The 20,395-nt window shown below is 29.7% G+C and overlaps 1 protein-coding gene, 1 long non-coding RNA gene and 1 pseudogene across 2 annotated transcripts; all 3 read right to left on the reverse strand.

Annotated features, from left to right (window-relative positions):
- Positions 1-819: 819 nt before the first annotated feature.
- Positions 820-7,293, reverse strand: LOC124934995 (annotated as a pseudogene).
- A 4,217-nt stretch (positions 7,294-11,510) lies between these two features.
- On the reverse strand, positions 11,511-12,098 carry LOC124933658. Its single transcript, XR_007099027.1, has 3 exons — positions 12,007-12,098; positions 11,864-11,908; positions 11,511-11,751 (listed from the first exon to the last, which is right to left on the reverse strand). It is a non-coding gene; the product is annotated as an uncharacterized LOC124933658 (long non-coding RNA).
- Positions 12,099-15,883: 3,785 nt separating this feature from the next.
- Positions 15,884-17,127, reverse strand: LOC124934997 (cytochrome P450 94A1-like; the record flags this gene model as incomplete). Its single annotated transcript, XM_047475466.1, has 1 exon — positions 15,884-17,127. A coding segment is annotated over one exon (1,164 nt), but the record flags the coding sequence as incomplete, so codon positions are not given.
- Between the last annotated feature and the right edge of the window lie 3,268 nt (positions 17,128-20,395).

Consider the following 20,395-nt stretch of genomic DNA (forward strand, 5'->3'; position numbering starts at 1 on the left):
GACGTAAAAGACGATAAATAAGTCGGAAAGAAACAAAATGGGACCCATGAAATGACAGCTATTAATAGCTACGAATACTTTTAAAAACTTCCTCCATTGACAGGAAGATGAAGATAAACACTTCTTTCGTTTCCACATTTTTGCACCAGATTTTCTCTCTCTATTCTCACAGATTATAGATCTGTGTTGGTTTTCTCTTTGCACGTAGACCCTCATTTTGCTGGTTTCTCTTCCTCTTTCTCTTTCTCTGCTCGCGAGGTTCAGAAGAATTGGAACAAACCGAAAAAGAAGAAGAAAAAAGAAAGAATATCACTATGTCTTGTGTTTTACTTTCTGTCGGTTTCACTTTCTAACCGACTCATATCTTTCTAACTGACTCCTACTACTCTAACCGTCCTCCTAATCTCCAAACCGATATTCTCCAAATCCCACATTTATTCATCCTGTGTGTGTTGTTTCAACCTGAAACAAACCACTTTCGCACTTGAACTCGGTTCAAGGGTTTGTAACAGTTTGTGCAGTATTGAAATCGGTATTAATTTTTAACCGAATTAACGCCAACCGTTGAGTATTGTCAGAGAGTACTATTCGGTCGGACCCCGGTCCGCCATCGCAGATCTAAATCCTAACAAAGTATATATTTACTTTTTTGATACATTTAAGACAATATATTATAATATTAACCAACTATATTTATTTATTTTTATTAATAAAAATAAAAAATTATTATATTTATTCAAGTAAACATAAAATAAAAAGTAAAATTAAAACTTATGATAAATTTAGAAAATAGCTAGTTTCTAAAGTTATCTTTACACTCCTTTATTCCTTACTCTAAATCTTGCGTTCTTCAATTCTCATAGGAAAGCCTCCTTTCATTTTGGACGTGAGATAAGATATAAAAACCTGGTCCTTGTTGTTCTCCATCAGTACCGGAACCACCTTAAACCGGCGTAATACGCCGGAGGCAATGGACTTCATCTGCAGAACCGCCATCTCCTTCCCAAGACAAATCCTGGGCCTGCTTGAAACACAGGATACTCGTAAGCATCCTTTGCCACGAATTGTCTTCCCCCCCGGTGACCCGATCTTCCTTGAGCCACCGTTCAGGACGAAACTCGGGCCAATCTTTCCCCCAAATCTCCTCTGATCTTCCCATCGCGAATGGGTGATAATTTACCCGCGTCCCTCTTTGCACGACGGTCCCATCTGGCAGAATATCATCATCCACCGCCTGCTTCCCGTCTACGGGCACCGGCGGGTACAACCTCATGCTTTCGCTGATAGCAGCCGACAGCCGTGTGTGTAGACCATTTCTTTAACTTCATCGTACATTTTCGATTCAGATTTATCCGTAATCTCATTTAGAATCTGGGTTTCAACATGTTCATGTCTGGAGACGAGCCAGAAGAACCATACCAGAGCAGCTGATGTAGTGTCTCGACCAGCTAAGATGAAGCTGATGACTATGCCCAGAACTTAAGAATCTAGACAGAAGATCTACAGAGAGTTTAGCGAAGCATTTTCTTCTAATTCTTTTTTCTTTTCTTATACGGGAGAAAAAATTAAACGTTAAATAAATAGTGATGAATATTGTATTATAAATATTAGGTCATAACACACACAACAACACAAAACAAAAAAAAAAAAAAAAAAAAAAATTAATGAGAAAACATTATGCAAACGATTTAAACCGACAAAATATTTGAAATATAACGAGTATATATATTGTATTATAGCTATTAGGTCAAATTATACTTTTAAACTGAAAAGAAAAAAAGAGGCATCATGAATTTATTTATTTTTCTAACATACTATCAAGATATTATCTAATTATCAATAAAATAAATTTAATGTCAAAATTGTTTACTAACGAGTGCTTAGTAAAAAAAATGAAAAATGATAGAGAACACGAACTTGAGACAGCGACTGGGAGAACGATGCCTACTTGGGTTGACATGAGAACGATGCCTACTTGGGTTGACATGTAGAATATTCTCTCTCCTATTATTAATTATTTTCTCTCTCTTCTTATTAAATAATTTTTATCATATAAAATAATAATAAAAAAAAAAGAAACCATAAAAAATAAATAAAAAATATTTGATAAATAAATGAATTGAAAAGTCATAAAAATAAAATAAAATTAAAAGAGATAAATTTATAATCCAACTAATTAGTGATATTAATTAGGGTTTAGGGTTTAATATTTAGAGTTTAGGGTTTAGAGTTTAGAGTTTATGATCTAGAGTTTAGGGTTTAAGATTTAGTGTTTAGAATTTATTTAAACATATTATTAAAATATTTAATGTTAGAGTTTGTTGTAAATTATTGAGTTATTTTAACCGTTAAATGATAGATAATAAATATCAAATAAATGAGTAAATAATAATCGTGAGAATATGGATAAATGAGATAATTTAATTTGTAGAGATAGAGAAAAAAATTATTTAATAAGAGGAGAGAGAAATTAATTAATAATAAGAGAGAGAATATTCTACATGTTTTAATTATTATTATATTTTTATTTATTTATTAATTCCACCTGTCCACGTAGATCATCGCGCTCCCAGTCGCTTTCTCACCGTCGCGCGCTCTCTATCATTCCTCAAAAAAAAATATTTAAACCTTTTTAGGTTGAATAACTCAAATTCAAAAAATATTTTTTCATTATGTATTTTTAATTATATCACTTAATTAATTAACTAAAAATATTAAAATACATTTTAGGTTAAATTATTACTTTTTATTTCATCATTATATATTAATATTTTTACATATCTCTCAATTAAAAAAAAATTATTTTTCGAACAAGGCCTTAATACATTACAGTTGTGTTTTGGAAAACAATTTATTTTTAATTTAGTGAATCTTATCATTTATTCATAAAATATTATAATGCACTTTATTAATATTATTATTAATGAATTAATCATATTATTAATGAATGTGTTAACATCTTATAATTCATGATAAATAGCTATGAATTGTTATTAATATATTTTTTAAAATATATTTTCATAAATTTTTCAGTGAATTAAAACTATTAATCATTTAACGTACAAATAGGATCGATCAAACTTACGAATGGGCTATTTAAAATTTAATAAACTAACAAACCGCTTACACCTTTGTCACCTTTTCTCTTTTCTACTTCAATTCTTTGACATGTTAAGTTGATTGATCGATTAATCTTCTTCAATTAGTTTCTACACATCTAACAAAATCGTTGGATTGGTGGCCATGTTAGTGCTGATAAATTAAGTGCAGATTATTTGTTTGACATAGATTATTTGGATTTCAACTAATTGTTTTATCTTGACTTGTTAATTAATTTGTTATAATAAATATCGAATCATATATTATTTCAATTACTGAATCACTTAAGGCTTGTTAGGATAGAAAAAAATAAGGATTGTCAAAATCATTTAAAGGGTATTTATATATATAAATAAAATAAAAATAATAATTTAAAATAGTTGGTATTTTAATAATTTAATTAATGAAATAAGTAATTTGATTATTACGAATTTATTGAATAGAAAATTAATTTTATTTTGAATTATTTTAAAATCAAATAGAAAAGTCTCATTTTGTTTTATCTGGTTATTTTTCTTCATTTGGTTATGAGATTCAGTCTTATGACGAGGTTAAAGATAGAGTCAACAATCTCCTTAATTTCATTGTTTTTAAATAAATAAGGTTTGAATTTATAATTTTTTTTACAAATTAATTTACTAACTACAATATACTCATTTATAATGTTATAATATCATATAACTTAAATATTTCTTAAGCACACAAAATAATATTTTAAAAAAGTTTAAACGCCTTTTATATTATTTATATTCATTGAAATAATAAATTATTTTTACTAATTTTTTTTATAAATTATAATATATGAGACAAGACATTTTAGACATTTTAGTAACTTAACATAAATAATTCAATCTTCAGATAATAAAATTTTAATTTCATAAGTTATTTTTTTCAAGCATTAACCCCCACATCAAACAAATAAATCATTATCTATTAAACTGTTTCAATAAACATGGTGTTCTATCACACATTTATATTGGATACATTTTATTAAATTAGAATATTAACGGATTAATTAGTTATTCAATATATGAATTCACTAGTAGTTTAGATGTGTATGTCAATATTATCTTTCTAGTTTCTACAACTACAAAATAAATATAAGAAAAAGCTAATATATATATATATCTTAAAATTTTGTTTTAAAAAAAAAAAATATATATGTGAAAGTTGGGTTCTGTCTGAAATTCTGAATTCTGAATATCATATGTGAAAACAAAAAGTGTCACTCTTGATGCACATTGAACAGTTTCCCAATATAACCTTGTTTGGTGTTCACTTTCCCAAACTAACCTATTTTGTTCATTTATTCCCAAATTAACCTAGTTTACTATTCAAACTCAGTTTATTTTTTATTTTTTACATTTCAAATTTATTATATATATATATATATATATATATATATATATATATATATATATTTAAATTATTATTTATATAAATTAAATTATTTATATTTTGATATATATTTTAAATTATTATTTTTATAAATTTAATTATTTATATTTTGATATATAATTTAAATTATTTTTTTATAAATTTAATTATTTATAATTTAATATAAATATTTAATGGTTCATTAACTTAAGACATATTTTTTTACAACCTTAAGTTAAGTTAGGAATACAACACATTAAAAATTGATAAAATTTTTATTGTGAAATTAATCAAAATGAAAAGTTGTCAAAATTATTTTAATAAAAAACAAACCAACAAATATAAATAATAATTTGAATGAAAAGTTGTCAAAATTATTTTAATAAAAGACAATCCAATAAGTATAAATAATAATTTGAATGAAAAGTTGTCAAAATTATTTTAATAAAAGACAACTCAATAAATATAAATTATAATTTGAATAGTAAAAAAATAAATTTATGGGGATGAAAATCATACTATATATATATATATAATAAATTTGAAATGTAAATATATATATATATATTAAAATATAAATAATTAAATTTATAAAAAAATAATTTAAATTATATATCAAAATATAAATAATCAAATTTATAAAAATAGTAATTTAAAATATATATCAAAATATAAATAATTTAGTTTATATAAATAATAATTTAAATATATATATCTATATATATATATATAATAAATTTGAAATATAAAAAAAAAATTAAGTTTGAATAGTAAACTAGGTTAGTTTGGGAATAAATGAACAAACTAGGTTAGTTTGGGAAAGTGAACGCGAAACAATGTTAGTTTGGGAAACTGTTCATGCACATTGCCGATAGTGAAAACGTCAGTGCTGACGAAGATTATGGACACTATCGTCGTAAATAAAACACATCAGTTTACTTTTTCAATTTGTACATGTTTGGTCACGGTTTATTTTGAAATAAATTATTTTTAGAACGGTGTGTTCCGCTAGTACTTTAGAGTGCGACTAATTTTCACGAGTTAAGCACATATTCCGCAAACACACTTAACTAATTAATTAGGCGAACAAAATTTGTCACCTGACAAGCTCGAACCCAAAACCTTAGAGATGTTGGTTCTGATTATAGGATCTTTTAAGAACAATTATGAAAAAATAAAACTTTGAGAAAACTGGGAATGATAATAATATTTGTTTGAAGAGGAAAATTTTTAAGAGTATTGAGAATTGTGTATCAACCTTTACAAACAACCTATATAAATGAGTAAATTAACCTAGAAACTTTAAATTACTTATACATGCAGGCCAAAGCTCATTAATTAAATTAACATGTATCTCGTGCATTTGCACGAGTAATAATATAAAAAATAGTGAAAAAATATTACGGTAAAAATATTTATGGCGGGTCAACCCACAATCCGACTCAAGTATTCATTTACTCTCACATATATATTCAAATTAACCACATCTCTCGACCCGGCAATCCGGACACTTAAAAATTAAGCATCATTATATATATATATATATATATATATATATATATATATATATATATATATATATATATATATAGATATAGATATAGATATATATATATATATATATATAGATATAGATATAGATATATATATAGATATATATATAGATATAGATATAGATATATATATATATAGATATAGATATAGATATAGATATATATAGATATAGATATATATAGATATAGATATAGATATAGATATAGATATATATAGATATAGATATAGATATATATATATATATATAGATATAGATATATAGATATAGATATAGATATAGATACGCCTAATGCATAAAAGACAATAAGGGCCAAAAACTTTTAATTTGTTGACAATCAATACTTAGACTCACAATCTCCCTCGTAAGCTTGATTTGGTTCGAGATTCTTTACGCCGAGTAGCTCTCGCATTTCCCCGAATTTGACTCTTGCTAGCGCTTTGGTAAGAATGTCTACATGTTGCTCCCTAGTGCTTACGAACTCTACGACGATTTGTCGGTTCTCTACACATTCACGGATGAAATAGAACCGAGTGTCGATGTGTTTGTTGTGTCCTTGAAATATCGGGTTCTTCATTAATGCTATTGCGGACTTGTTGTCGATATAGAGGGATATTGACCTCAGCTAGCATCTAAGCACCTTGCTCAACAAGTTTCTCAGCCAAAGTCCTTGACACGACGTTATAGTAGCTACCATAAACTCTGTCTCACATGAAGATAAAACAACAGTTCATTGCTTTTGAGATTGTTAGTGGATCAGATTCTCATTGAGATAAAACACCATCCCTCCGGTGTTTTTTCTATCGTCTATGTCAACGGCTAGGTCGTATTCAATAAAACCAACGAGTTCTTGATCAACTTCTCATCCTCTTCTTAATTGAATCCCATAGGTCGGTATTCTCTTCACGTAACGAATAATGTGTTTTATTGTCTGTTGGTGTAGAGTGGTAGGTTGCTTCATGTATCGACTCACTATGCCAACTGCATAAGAGATATCGGGTTGAGTGTGCGTCAATTATTTGAGACACCCGATGATACACCTATACTCCTTCGGAAATTAAACTTCCTTCCACATCCTTTATATGCTACATCTTTGCTTCCATCGGATACTTGCTTGGGTTGCAATCCTCCATTGCGAACTGTTTCAACACCTTCTTCGCATAAGTCACCTACTTCACCTCGATGTTATCTTTCTTCTGGTCCACTTTGATACCAAGGTAGTACGAGAGTAGCCTGAGAACACTCATCTCAAACTCCTTCATCATCTACTTTTTGAACTCCTCAACGCCCTTGATGCATGATCCTATCACGATCAAGTCGTCGACATATATGCCAATAATGAATACTTCTTCTCCATGGTTTCTTGTGTACACAATATTCTATTAAGAATATTTCACGAAGCTGAGACTCGTCATTCTCTTGTTGAGGCAAGTATTCAACACCCATGGTGTTTGACGTAGTCCGTAGAGAGCTTTGTATAACTTGTACACCTTGTGCTCACCATTTTTATGATGAAGCCTTCATGTTGAGCGACGTAGACTTCTTCTTCGATGTCACCATTTATAAATACTAATTTGACATCCAAGTGGTGGATCTCCCATCCACGGTGAACTGCGATGGCAAGAATTAGCCTAATTGTACGTCAAGTGCAAGGGTCTCCTCAATGTCAACGCCTTGCTTCTGCACGTAGTCTTTCGCTACCAATCTTGCTTTGTGCTTCAGGATATTGCATTCGCTGTCTATTTTCAACTTGAAAACCCACTTTAACTCAATGGTCTTGTGACCGAGTGGTGAGTCGGTGATCTCCCATGTCTTGTTATTTATGATGGACTCGAGCTCTTTCTTCATGGCCTCATCATATGTTGTTGGATCATCGGTGGTGAGCAACAATAAATCATCACGATTCATCTCTACCAGTGGTGCCTATAAATAGACATCTTGTAGGATTTTGAACTCCGCGGAATTTTGTACGAGCTCGTTGTTATCGTTGCACCACTCCCACTTCTTCTCCTCCTCGAACATGGTATCTCTACTCACACGGATTTTACCGCAAGCTGGATCAGGAAACCTATGCGCCTTGCTTCCATCTTTGAACTTCACATTTCCTATAAATTTCTCGTCGAGCTCATTGAGCTTCTTTCGATGGCTCGTCATATGGTTGTTTGCTCCATTGTCAAGGTACCACACGTCGGTGTGGTCATACTCATCGCCACTTGCGAGAAGTTTCTCCATGACTTTCACTTCATTGAGCAACACCACCTCTAGTTCCTCTTTGGACGATTCATTCACAAATTCTTTGAGGTTTTTCTCCTCGTCTTTGGATAAAGTATTCGTCACTCCCTCAACAACCATTAATGTTGTCTCCTCATCATAGAAGCTAGTGAGGATTGCCTCATTGCCAGACCTTTTGTTGGGGAACTCGTACGCGTAGTGTCCGTACTTTTGACAAGAGTAACACTTCATTGTGCTTTTGTCTTTGCGAGACTTGGTGTTTTCTTACCGGGATGAGCTTTATGAATGACCTCTCCCTCGACATTGCCATTTTCCACGACCTCGGTTATCTCTATCATTGCCAATGCGACTCTATGATCCAGAAGAAAATTAGGTTTCTCCATTTTTCTTTATTCATGACATTCATTCATCTTTCATGAGCAAATACTCCTCCTCTTGGTTTTTGTAACGGCGAAGTCTCTCCCATGGATTTGAGACGATCGACGATCTCCTCGACGGTCAGGTCACCAAATTGCTCAATCGCTGTAGCTATTTGCATGTATGTTTGTGGTACGACTCAAAGAAACTTCTTGACGAAGGAGATCTCTTCTGCCTTCTCTCCCAACGAGCGGATACCAGTCACAATGGATGTCAATTTTATGGCAAAATATCATATGATTCCCAATTCTTCATGTGAATCGCCTCAAATTATGTCTTCATGGTTTACACTTTTGTCTCCTTGACTCTCTCTACTCCAACATGCATTGTCTTTAGCGTCTCTCACGCTAGTTTGACATAATCCTTCTCGGCCACCATGAGAAGGACATCCTTAGGGAGCGCTTGATAAATGTCGACGATATCCATCTATCCTTCCGTTCGTCAACATCGTTGAGCATAACGACTTCCAACATTCATTGTTCTTATAATTTTACCCACATCTTCAACGCCCACACCGAGTAGATACTCTTCGTGAGTAACGGATATGATAACATCATGTTCCTTTTTCTTCCGATTTTTATTGTCGCCACATCTCTGGTTGATTTTGACGACATGTTCATCATATAGGCTTTGATACCAAATATTGGTTCTGATTATCGAATTTTCTAAGAACAATTATGAAGAAATAAAACTTTGGAAAATTTGAGAATGATAATAATATTTGTTTGAAAATGAAAAGTTTTAAGAGTTTTGAGGGTTGTGTATCAACTTTTATAAACAACCCTTATAAATGAGTAAATTAGCCTATAACCCTAAATTATTTATACATATAGGCCCAAGTCCATTAATAATTTATAAGCTCTGATTGCATAAAAAGACAATTGGCCAACAACTTTTAATTTGCTCACAATCAATGCTTAGAATCACAAGATAGACCGGGGATATCCACCTCCACTAGGCTAGAAGAGTGGATCTTTTAATCTTGTTTGCCAAATCCTACAAAAGGCAATACTAAGATTGTATCTTCAAATCGCCCGTAATAATCAAGTCATCCACACAGACATCTACCAACAAGAAAGATTGAGCATTGTCTGTTCTATAGACGACATGCTTGAGCCGGTTTCTTGTGAAACTAAGTGAAGTAAGGGATACGTCAAATTTTGAGTACCATGCTTGTGGTGCTTGTTAGAGCTCGTATAATGTCTTACACAGTTTAAGAACTTTACGTCCGTTCTTAGAATCAATGAACCCACGTGGTTGTTCTATATAGACTTCCTCTACGAGATCACTATTCAAGAATGATGACTTCACGTCCATGTGGTGTACTTGTCACTTCCTTTGTGCAGCGAGTGCGAGTAACAGATGTACTGTTTACATTATTGTTACTGGAACAAAAATATCCTTGATATCCACTCTTTGGATTTTGGCGCTACGCATATTATTTTGCGACGAGTCTCGCCTTGTGCTTCTTTAATTAATGTAATGATGATCACATTGTGTAAAATCAGTCAAGAACAACTTCAGTTATTGAATATTTTGCTTCGCTTCAACTAAATGATCAAAAATATAAAAATAAAAATTAATATAGTCTCATTATTTTAAACCAAAAATTAATATAGTCACGTTATTTTAAACCTGCAAATCTAGTCAAATCAACTCATATTTTGTAAGAATCTCAATACCCAATTAGTGTGTTCCAAGTAACAAAATCGATCCTAGTCATGTTTTAAAGAATACTCAAAATAAATAGATGAAGGTTGTCACCAACTCATTGAAGAGCATTTGCATGCATACATGATACATCTTCGATTAAAATAATTTCAGCCTAGATTGCAAAAAAAATCTTAGTGGGAACCTAGTCTCACAGTTTTTTTGAGCACAAAAATAGTCAAAATAAATTTATGAAAAAAAACAGAATAATGAAATCTTTAATAACATTGTCTATATGAAACCAAAACCTCTAATATGACAAAAACAAATACACATCCTACAATGTTTTTCTCATTTTTTTTTATTTTGGATGTATTCTAAATCTAATTAACTTGTGAGAATCATTGTCATAAGTTGTTAAATCTCTTCAATTCTTTGGATTAGAGTTAACTTCTTCTTTTTCGACTAAAAACTTTATATAGATTACAACTTAATCAATGAAATTAAGCATCCCTAATTTATAAAAAAATGTTATTTACACAATATTTTGTTTTATTGTAAAGTTAGTAGTCAAATAATACTAATTAATATAAATATATTAAATGATAGGTAAAAAGAGAACTTGAACTAGTAATAAAGATTGAAAGATACTAACTTGTTTAATAAAAAATAAAATAAAATAATATAAAAAAATTAAAATAATATTATAAAATATAATAAAAAAATTAAAATTAAAAAAAATAAGTGTATGGACACCTGATTTCCCTCATAATATATATATATATATATAGTCTTAAAAAGTTTATCACCTCCGATATTTTTCATTTATTAATTTCTTATAAGTTTTTTTTTTGTTTTTTTTTAATATGAGTTGAACAATTTATTAAAATTATTCGAGAATATTATTCTTACTTTAGTTTTGAGTATTTATTAGTTTTATCTTTTATAAAAAAACACTTTTCATTTTTTGTTATGTATTTTTACCTCTTTTTCTCATTTTAGTTTACTATTTTGTATGAAATGAGTATGATTAACATTTATCAACATATTGTTTTTCAACACAATAATAATTGACCAGGTCTTTTCATTTACATTTTTTTTTCTGTGAGGTTCTCAAATACAATTACACTAAATCCAACAAATTTAGGTAAACACATTGAAAAGCAATAAAATCATAAAAAAATACTTGAACAAACACATTAATTTTACTTCTCTATGGATTTACATTACAGAAATGTACAGTTTCTACCTTATCATTTAATCATCATCTAGGCATATGAAACTGAAAATAGTATCGGGATCCTTGCCCCATCCCAATAAAGAGGAAATCGGTACTAGAGAGAGTGTAGCTGATGGAGTCGAAGACTGGGATATGTTTTGGGTCGATTCAGGAGAATTAATGTTTCTATCTGCTAGTATGCCTCCTGTTTACAATAAAGGAGATATCATAAGTAAAATCCACATGCTAAAAATTGTATCTTTCTTCCAAAGATATAAACATTGTGTGTAAATTTGTTTATAGGTTTTGAGAGAAACCTGAATTGCATTGAGCATGCTGACTTATCCCAACTCATGAACCATCTGTGAAGAACAAAGAACAAATTAATCAAGCTACGGGAAATGATGAAAATAGATGAACATAAAATCTGAAATAGATATGAGATCTGCCTACTGAATACCTTTTACACCCAACTCCAAGATCTATATAAACCATCTTAGACATAACTTCTTTAGAAGAAGTTACGCTTACATGGTATTTGAATCTTCGCATAACTAAGAGGAGGAGAAGCTAGAGAACGGAGAACTGGTTCATTCAAAATCTCTAGAGAACATACCGAATAAATAGGGTAAGAAGACTATGCGGCGGCGGCCAAAACAATAAAATATAAAATTAGGGTTACTGTTAACTTTGGGCCTTTTTTTTTTTGAGCCCATGTGTGTTTAAATAAATAAAACATTAAATATAAAATATAATTTTATTCAACATTTTTTTATAAGTTTTATAATTTTATCAATGATTTGTTAAATAGTTAATATTAAACTGAATCTTATAATAAAATAAAAAAGAAAAATACATTTTAATAAAATTGTAAAATAAATATATTTTATTTAAAAAATAAAATATTTTCCATTTCAAAACAGTATAACAAACTTTTATAAAGATTGAGTCAAAGTAAATAAATAAAAATAAGATCAATTATAGTAGTTAAGAGTGGTTCATAAAACAAATCAAATGTGACTAGTTCAATTTTCAAAACATCTTAAATGAAGTAAAAAAAGCATAGTTGAAGGATCGTACATTCATATTTTCATGTGCAAAAATTGTAGAATATACATTGAATGTTTTAAAATTAAAAAAAAAATAAAACTAGTTTGTGAAAATGAAAGGAAGGTGGTGAGGAAATGAGATAGAGAATGACGTGGTTTAATCTAATTGATTGAAAATAAAATAATTTTTCGCTCTTATTTTTTTTTTTTATAATTTTTATTCTTTCTAACGCATCTTTCACTCTCTCATCTATATCCATTCTTTCTCCTTATCACTCTTCTATTAGAAAAGATTTATGGTTAATTTGGTTTGATTCTATTGAGTTGAGCTAGAAATCCTCGCTTTCTACGTATTCTGAGAAGTTATGTGTCTACTAATAAACCTGACGAGTGATTTCCTTAATTAAAATCATATTAAGAAATTATATCAAATAAAATATAATTATAATAACTAATTATAATATAATCATTTTATATACTTAATTTTAAATATTTGATATTAATAATAAAATTATAATAAAATTATAATAAATTAATTAAAATATAAAAACTTAAAAATAAAATAATTGTATAAAAAAATAATTTAAAAAATTATATATGAAATTTGATATTATAATATATATTATTAAATAAAACGTTATATTTAATATAAGAGGAGTGATAGAGTGAGGGAATTTAGTGAGGGAATTTGGTGAGTGAATGGTTGGAAAATGTAAAAGTGAGAGGAAAGAGAGAAATTATTTGATTTTTTCAGCGAATAAGATTATGCCACGTCATTCCTCACCAAATTCCCTCACCAAATTCTCTCACCTAATCATTTCTCTTAATATAAATGTGTTTATTCACTGTTAATATATAATATTTTTAAAAAATTGTCTCTATTTATGTTTGATAAATAATTTATTATTTGTAATTAGTCAAATATTTGAATCATTCAATTTATATGTATTTTTTTTAAAATATAATTAGTATGATAAGACATGTATTTTATTAAATTAGGATACACTTAAACATTTAAAACAATTATGATATAAAATAATAATATTTAATATTTTTAAATAAATAAAATATAATAAAAATAAAATTGTGATATTAATACTAATTTTAATTATAAAATAATATTAATAATTTATCTCTCATAAATCAAAATATATTTTATGAGAATGAAAATGATTAATACTTAAACATTTTCTTGTCTACCCATGTTTTAATTTAATTTTTCACAATACTTATATTTTAATTTCCTTTATCAAAATATCCATTTTCTTGTCCACCCATGTTACTATTCTCTAGGACTAATCCTATTAATCACACATCTATCTTTTGTTTAAACTAATTAATTATTTTATTTTATAAATATAAAATTAAAATGTATTATATATAATAATAATACATAATTTGAATTTTTTTGGGTTGACGAGAGAGCGGTGATAATTTAAATATATATGTGAGGGTATATAGATACTTGAGTCTGATCATGGGTTGACCCACTCATAAATTTGAAACGGCTAAAAATAAAATTAAAAATGTTATATGTATGTTTAAACTTGAAACCTAATAAAACAAGTATAACTCTTTAACTAACTAAGTTAATAAAACTTTAAATTTTAAATTCACACCAAATTTGATGAACGATTGAACATTCTTAATTAATATAAGTTTAACTTTTTAACTAATATATATATATATATATATATATATATAATAATTTTAATTTGAATTTGTTTGGTTTGTCGGGTAAAAAGTTGTGGTTAATTTGAATATATATGTGAGAGTAAATGAATACTTTGATCGGATTGTGTGTTGACCCGTCTATAAATTTAAAATGGTTAAAAATAAAATTAAAAATGTTATATATATATTTTGAACTTGAAACATAGCAAAATAAGTACAACCCTTTAACCAACTAAGATAATAAGACTTTATATTTTAAATTCAACACCAAATTTGATAAATGTGAGAAATTCTTAACAATATAAATTCAACTTTTTATCTAACTAATATATATATAACCATTTTTCTATAAGGATATCTAACGCACAAACAATAAATAATGTGATTAATTTGATCTTAACCGAGAAAAAAGTTCATGATAGTGAACCATAAATCTTTACGAGTATTGTCAAATTTTATAAGAGTTTGTTTGAGGAGTCACTTAAGATCAGATCTAAATTGAATGATATTATTTTTTTATTCAATTAGTATAGCGTAAAAAAAATATGTTGGAGGCTCATTTTACATTGGAGAAGGTCGACTCATATCACTCTTATCAGTACAATTTACAACTTTTTCTATTTCAAAAAGTATGATAACAAAGATGAAAGTACATTATTAATTTATAATGAATTCCTCAACTAATAATTTGAATTATAAAATGTACTATTTAAGAATTAAAATAATTTGGATGATGAAACCCTCCATTAGTTAAGTACATTGGTTTCACCCATAACTCTCAATTGGAAACTTAGGTTATAATAACACATTTTTACAACACCTCTTAGGGAATAACGTGTCGTAATTTGATTTGCTGAAAAAATAACAATTTTTTTCTCTCTTCACACTTTATCATTTTTTTCAATAGTAATGTTGACACATCATTATCTCCCCTATCACTCCTCATACAAGAATGTCAAAGTTTTTAGCATCAATCAATTTTCGTCCAAGAGTTAGTAAACAGTTAAAAATTAGGATGCATGACTTTTTTATTCTTTCAGTCCTACAAATTCGGAACTATTGAACGCTCGTACACTTTCCCAAGCTGAGCTTCATGCATATATGCTACAATTACAGAATCGCTATTACTATTTAATTTTAGAAATGTTTTATTTTTTGTTCATTCACGTTATATATATTTAAATTAAATTATTTTAATTTTATAAATAATATTTTATTATTTATAAATAATTTATTTATATAATTTGTATTCATGAAAATTAAAGTAAGGTGATAATTTGGTAAAAATACTTGAGATATATTAATATATTATAATAAAATAAATTTTTAATTTTAAAATAAACATTATTTTAATACTTTAGTGAATTAATTGATTAAATAAATAAATAAATCAAAAATATTTAATTTGTTTAAATTATTTAAATAATTTAAATAAAATATACTACAAGTACTTCCCTTAATACCTCCAATAAAAAATAAATATCTAACAATACTTTGAAACATGTAAGACAATATATATTAACCAACTATATTTATTTATTTTTATTAATAAATAATACAAATTTATTATATTTATTCATGAACTAAACATAAAATAATAATATATATATATATATATTTTTTTAAACTTAAAACATATGATAAATTTAGAAAATAGTTTATAAACTTATCTTTACACTCCTTTATTACTTACTCTAAACCTTGCGTTCTTCAATCCTCACAGGAAGGCCACCTTTCATCTTGGAAGTCAAATAAGTTGTAAAAACCGGGTCCTTGTTGTTCTCAATCACCGGAACCACCTTAAACCGGCGTAATACCCCGGAGGCAATGGACTTCATTTGTAGAACGGCCATCTCCTTTCCAAGACAAATCCTGGGGACTGCTTGAAACACAGGGTACTCGTAAACATCCTTTGTCACGAATTGTCTTCCCCCGGTGACCCGATCTTCCTTGAGCCACCGTTCAGGACGGAACTCCGCCCAATCATTCCCCCAAATCTCCTCCGATCTTCCCATCGCGAATGGGTGGTAATACACCCGCGTCCCTCTTTTCACGACGGTCCTATCTGGCAGAATATCATCATCCACCGCCTGCCTCCCGTCTACGGGCACCGGCGGGTACAACCTCATGCTTTCGCTAAGAGCAGCGTGTGTGTAGACCATTTCTTTAACTTCATCGTACATTTTCGATTCAGATTTGTCTGTAATCTCACTTAGAATCTGGGTTTCAACACGTTCATGTCTGGAGACGAGCCAGAAGAACCAAACCAGAGCAGCTGACGTCGTGTCTCGACCAGCTATGATGAAGCTGATGACTATGTCCGTTACAAAGTTTTCCTCCGAATGCCCAGAATTTAAGAATCTAGACAGGAGATCTACGGAGCTGAGCGACGCATTCTCTTTCGATTCTTCTTTCTTTTCTTTCACCATTTTGTTCGCGAAATCTCGTACCTGTTTGACTGCAATCCGGAGGTCCTTCTCTGAACCGACGTTGAGATATCTCTTGATTTTCCAGACCAGGGGATGGAATGATTGAAATCTCTGGCTGCTGATTCGAACAGCGTCTTCGAAGGCTTGTGCGAATTTCTCGTTTGGGAGAGAAGGGGAGAGGTAAGCCGGGTCGTATCCGAAGGCAATCCTACAGACATTGTCGAAGGTGAATCGCTGGAGAATGTCCTGGAGGTCGAGGACGGTGTTGTTGGCGGCGGCGGCGGAGAGAACCGGGATGAGACGGTCGGAGAGTTTGGATTCCACGACCTGCTCGATGAATTTCCTGAGGGACTTGGTGTTGAATTCGTGACTGACCACCTGCCTCTGGAGCTTCCATTTCTCGCCGTCGGTATAGAGAAAAGTTGTAATATATTATATATTATTATATTGATTAAATGAGAGAGAGCCCTATTTGTATACAATATACAAGAAACTTTTACACTTTTCTAGGAACCTTTACATTACTCAAACCACTACTCCACTTCCCATGTTTAACTTAGACATTAACCAAGGTGGAAATATTTATATTACCCAAGCCACTTATACGTTACCCAATGATGACTCATTCATTATTTCCAACACTCCCCTCAAGTTAGGAGTGAATAGATTGAAAACTTATAACTTGTCAAGAATGTGGTCGAAGGAGGTTCTATCTAGAGACTTCGTGAAGATGTCGGCCATCTAGTTCTTACTCATTACGTAAGGTGTTTCAATTTGGCCAGATTGTACTTTCTCCCTGATAAAGTGACAATCAACTTCAATATGTTTCGTTCGTTAATGAAAAACGGGATTAGATGCGATATGTCGTGCTGCTTGGTTGTCACAATACATTTTCATCGGTTCACTATGAGATATCCCCATATCTTGGAGTAGATGCTTAATCCAAATAAGTTCGCTAGCTATAGTAGTCATAGCCCGGTATTCTACTTCAGCGCTGGATCTTGCAACCACGTTTTGTTTTTTGCTGCGCCAAGTGACTAAATTCCCGCCAACAAATGTATAGAATCTAGTGGTTGATTTTCTATCAGAACTTCCTGCCCAGTCTGCATCCGAGTATCCAATGATGTTTAAGCACTGATTTTTTTTAAGCCAGATTCCTTGCCCCGGAGTAGCCTTGAGATATCGAAGTATTCTTTCGACTGTTTTTAGATGACTTGTTCGTGGAGCATGCATAAACTGGGTCACTACACTAACAGAAAAAGTAATATCTGGTCTAGTGACGGTTAAATATATAAGTTTGTCAACTAACCTTTGATACCTGCCAATATCCACTAACAACTCACCATCTTCAGAATTAAGTTTAGTAGTGGTGTCCATTGGAGTATAAGTTGGCTTTAATCCCAACTTCCCCGTTTCATTTAATAAATCTAAAGTATATTTTCTTTGAGACAAGAATAACCCTTTTTGTGAATGGGTTATCTCTACTCCAAGAAAATATTTAAGAATACCTAAGTCTTTGATATCAAAAGTTTTTTTTAAATACTTTTTAACTTTATTTATTTCTTCGTCATTGTTCCCAGTAATTATAATATCATCAACATATATAAGAACAAAAAGAGAGAAATTTTTAATAAATAGGGAGGAATATGCCGTACTTTTTGTGAATCCATTTTGAAGAAGAGCATTACTTAATTTAGCATACCAAGCACGGGGAGATTGTTTTAATCCATATATAACTTTATTAAGTTTACAAACAAGTTTAGAACTCAAGTTGTCTTTGTAACCTGGGGGAAGATCCATATACACTAGATTAATCCATATATAGCTTTATATTTTGATATATAATTTAAATTATTTATAATAAATTTATAAAAATAATAATTTAAAATATATATAAAAATATAAATAATTTAGTTTATATATAATGAATTTTAAATGTAAAAAAAAAAGAGTTTAAATAGTAAACTAGATTAGTTTGGGATTGTATTAACAAACTAGATTAGTTTGGAAAAATTAACGAGTTTAAAAAACCATCCCATGAACTCACTCTCCCATTCATTTTTTCAATTTATTTCTCCTCACCACTCTTTTATGTCACAATGTGATTTCAATTTATATGGTTAATTTGGTTTGATTCGATTTAGTGATTTCATTAATTTAAATAATATTAAGAAATTATATAAAATAAAATATAATTAATAAAAAATAATTTTAATAACTAATTATAATATAATCATTTTTATATAATTAATTTTAAATATTAGATATTAATAATAAAATTAAAATAAATTAGTTAAAATATAAAAACTTAAAAATAAAATATTTATATAAAAAAAGTTATTTAAAAAATATTAAAAAAAGTTAAATATTAAATTTTGATATTGTAATATATATTATTAAATAAAACGTTAAAGGAGTTAGACCCACGTCTAACTTTCAATAATTAGACAATCCGTCTAATTATAATAACCATTAAACGGGTACGTCTAACTCTACTGAGTTAGACTACCACGTCTAATTCTGGTTCTACTTCAGACTTATCTGAAGGAGTTAGACTCACGTCTAACTTTCAATAATTAGACAATTCGTCTAATTATAATAACCATTAGACGGGTACGTCTAACTCCACTGAGTTAGACTACCACGTCTAATTCTGGTTCTACTTCAGACTTATCTGAAGGAGTTAGACTCACGTCTAACTTTCACTAATTAGACAATCCGTCTAATTATAATAACCATTAGACGGGTACGTCTAATTCCGTTTCTACTTCAGACTTATCTGAAGGAGTTAAACCCACGTTTAACTTTCAATAATTAGACAATCCGTCTAATTATAATAACCATTAGACGGGTACGTCTAACTCCACTGAGTTAGACTACCACGTCTAATTCCGTGTATTCATTAGACTACCTGTGTAATTCTTTACACGTCTATTAGACTTACACGTCTAACTCCGATGAGTTAGACTGTACGTCTAATTCCGTGTATTCATTAGACTACCCGTCTAATTCTTTACACGTCTATTAGACTTACATGTCTAACTCCGATGAGTTAGACTGTACGTCTAATTCCATTAGACTCACGTCTAATTCCGTGTATTCATTAGACTACCCGTTAATTCTTTACACGTCTATTAGACTTACACGTCTAACTCCGATGAGTTAGACTGTACGTCTAATTCAATTAAACTTACGTCTAATTCGTGCGTCTATTAGACTGCCCCGTTTAACTCCATTGAGTTAGACTGAGCGTCTAATTTCATTAGACTTGCGTCTAACTTAATGCGAATGGAGATCAAAATCGGTCTAATGATCCTCATTAGATCCAAGTCCAAAGACATGTTTGTCTTAATACACCTATATCAAAACTTATAACTTATTTTATCATCAAAATATCAGGGGATAAATTATTTCAACACTTAGTCAAAATAATTTGACCCAACAATTTCCCCCTTTTTAATGAAGAAATTGCAAACCTGCATTCAAATAACCCAACATGCATTCATCCAATAAATAAACAACAAACTTGTTCACTTACATAAACCATTCAACAGAACCAGTATTCGAAAAAACGTATCAAAAACCATGTTCAGTAAAGTTAAATAGAGTAAAAAGAATAGAGATCATTGTTCTTCCCTTTTTACTCGAGGATCGGTTGGACTCATTTCTTGCCCGGGAAGCATGTTCATGAAGTGAG

This window comes from Impatiens glandulifera, chromosome 4 (genome assembly GCF_907164915.1).
Source record: "Impatiens glandulifera chromosome 4, dImpGla2.1, whole genome shotgun sequence".
Taxonomy (NCBI): domain Eukaryota; kingdom Viridiplantae; phylum Streptophyta; class Magnoliopsida; order Ericales; family Balsaminaceae; genus Impatiens; species Impatiens glandulifera.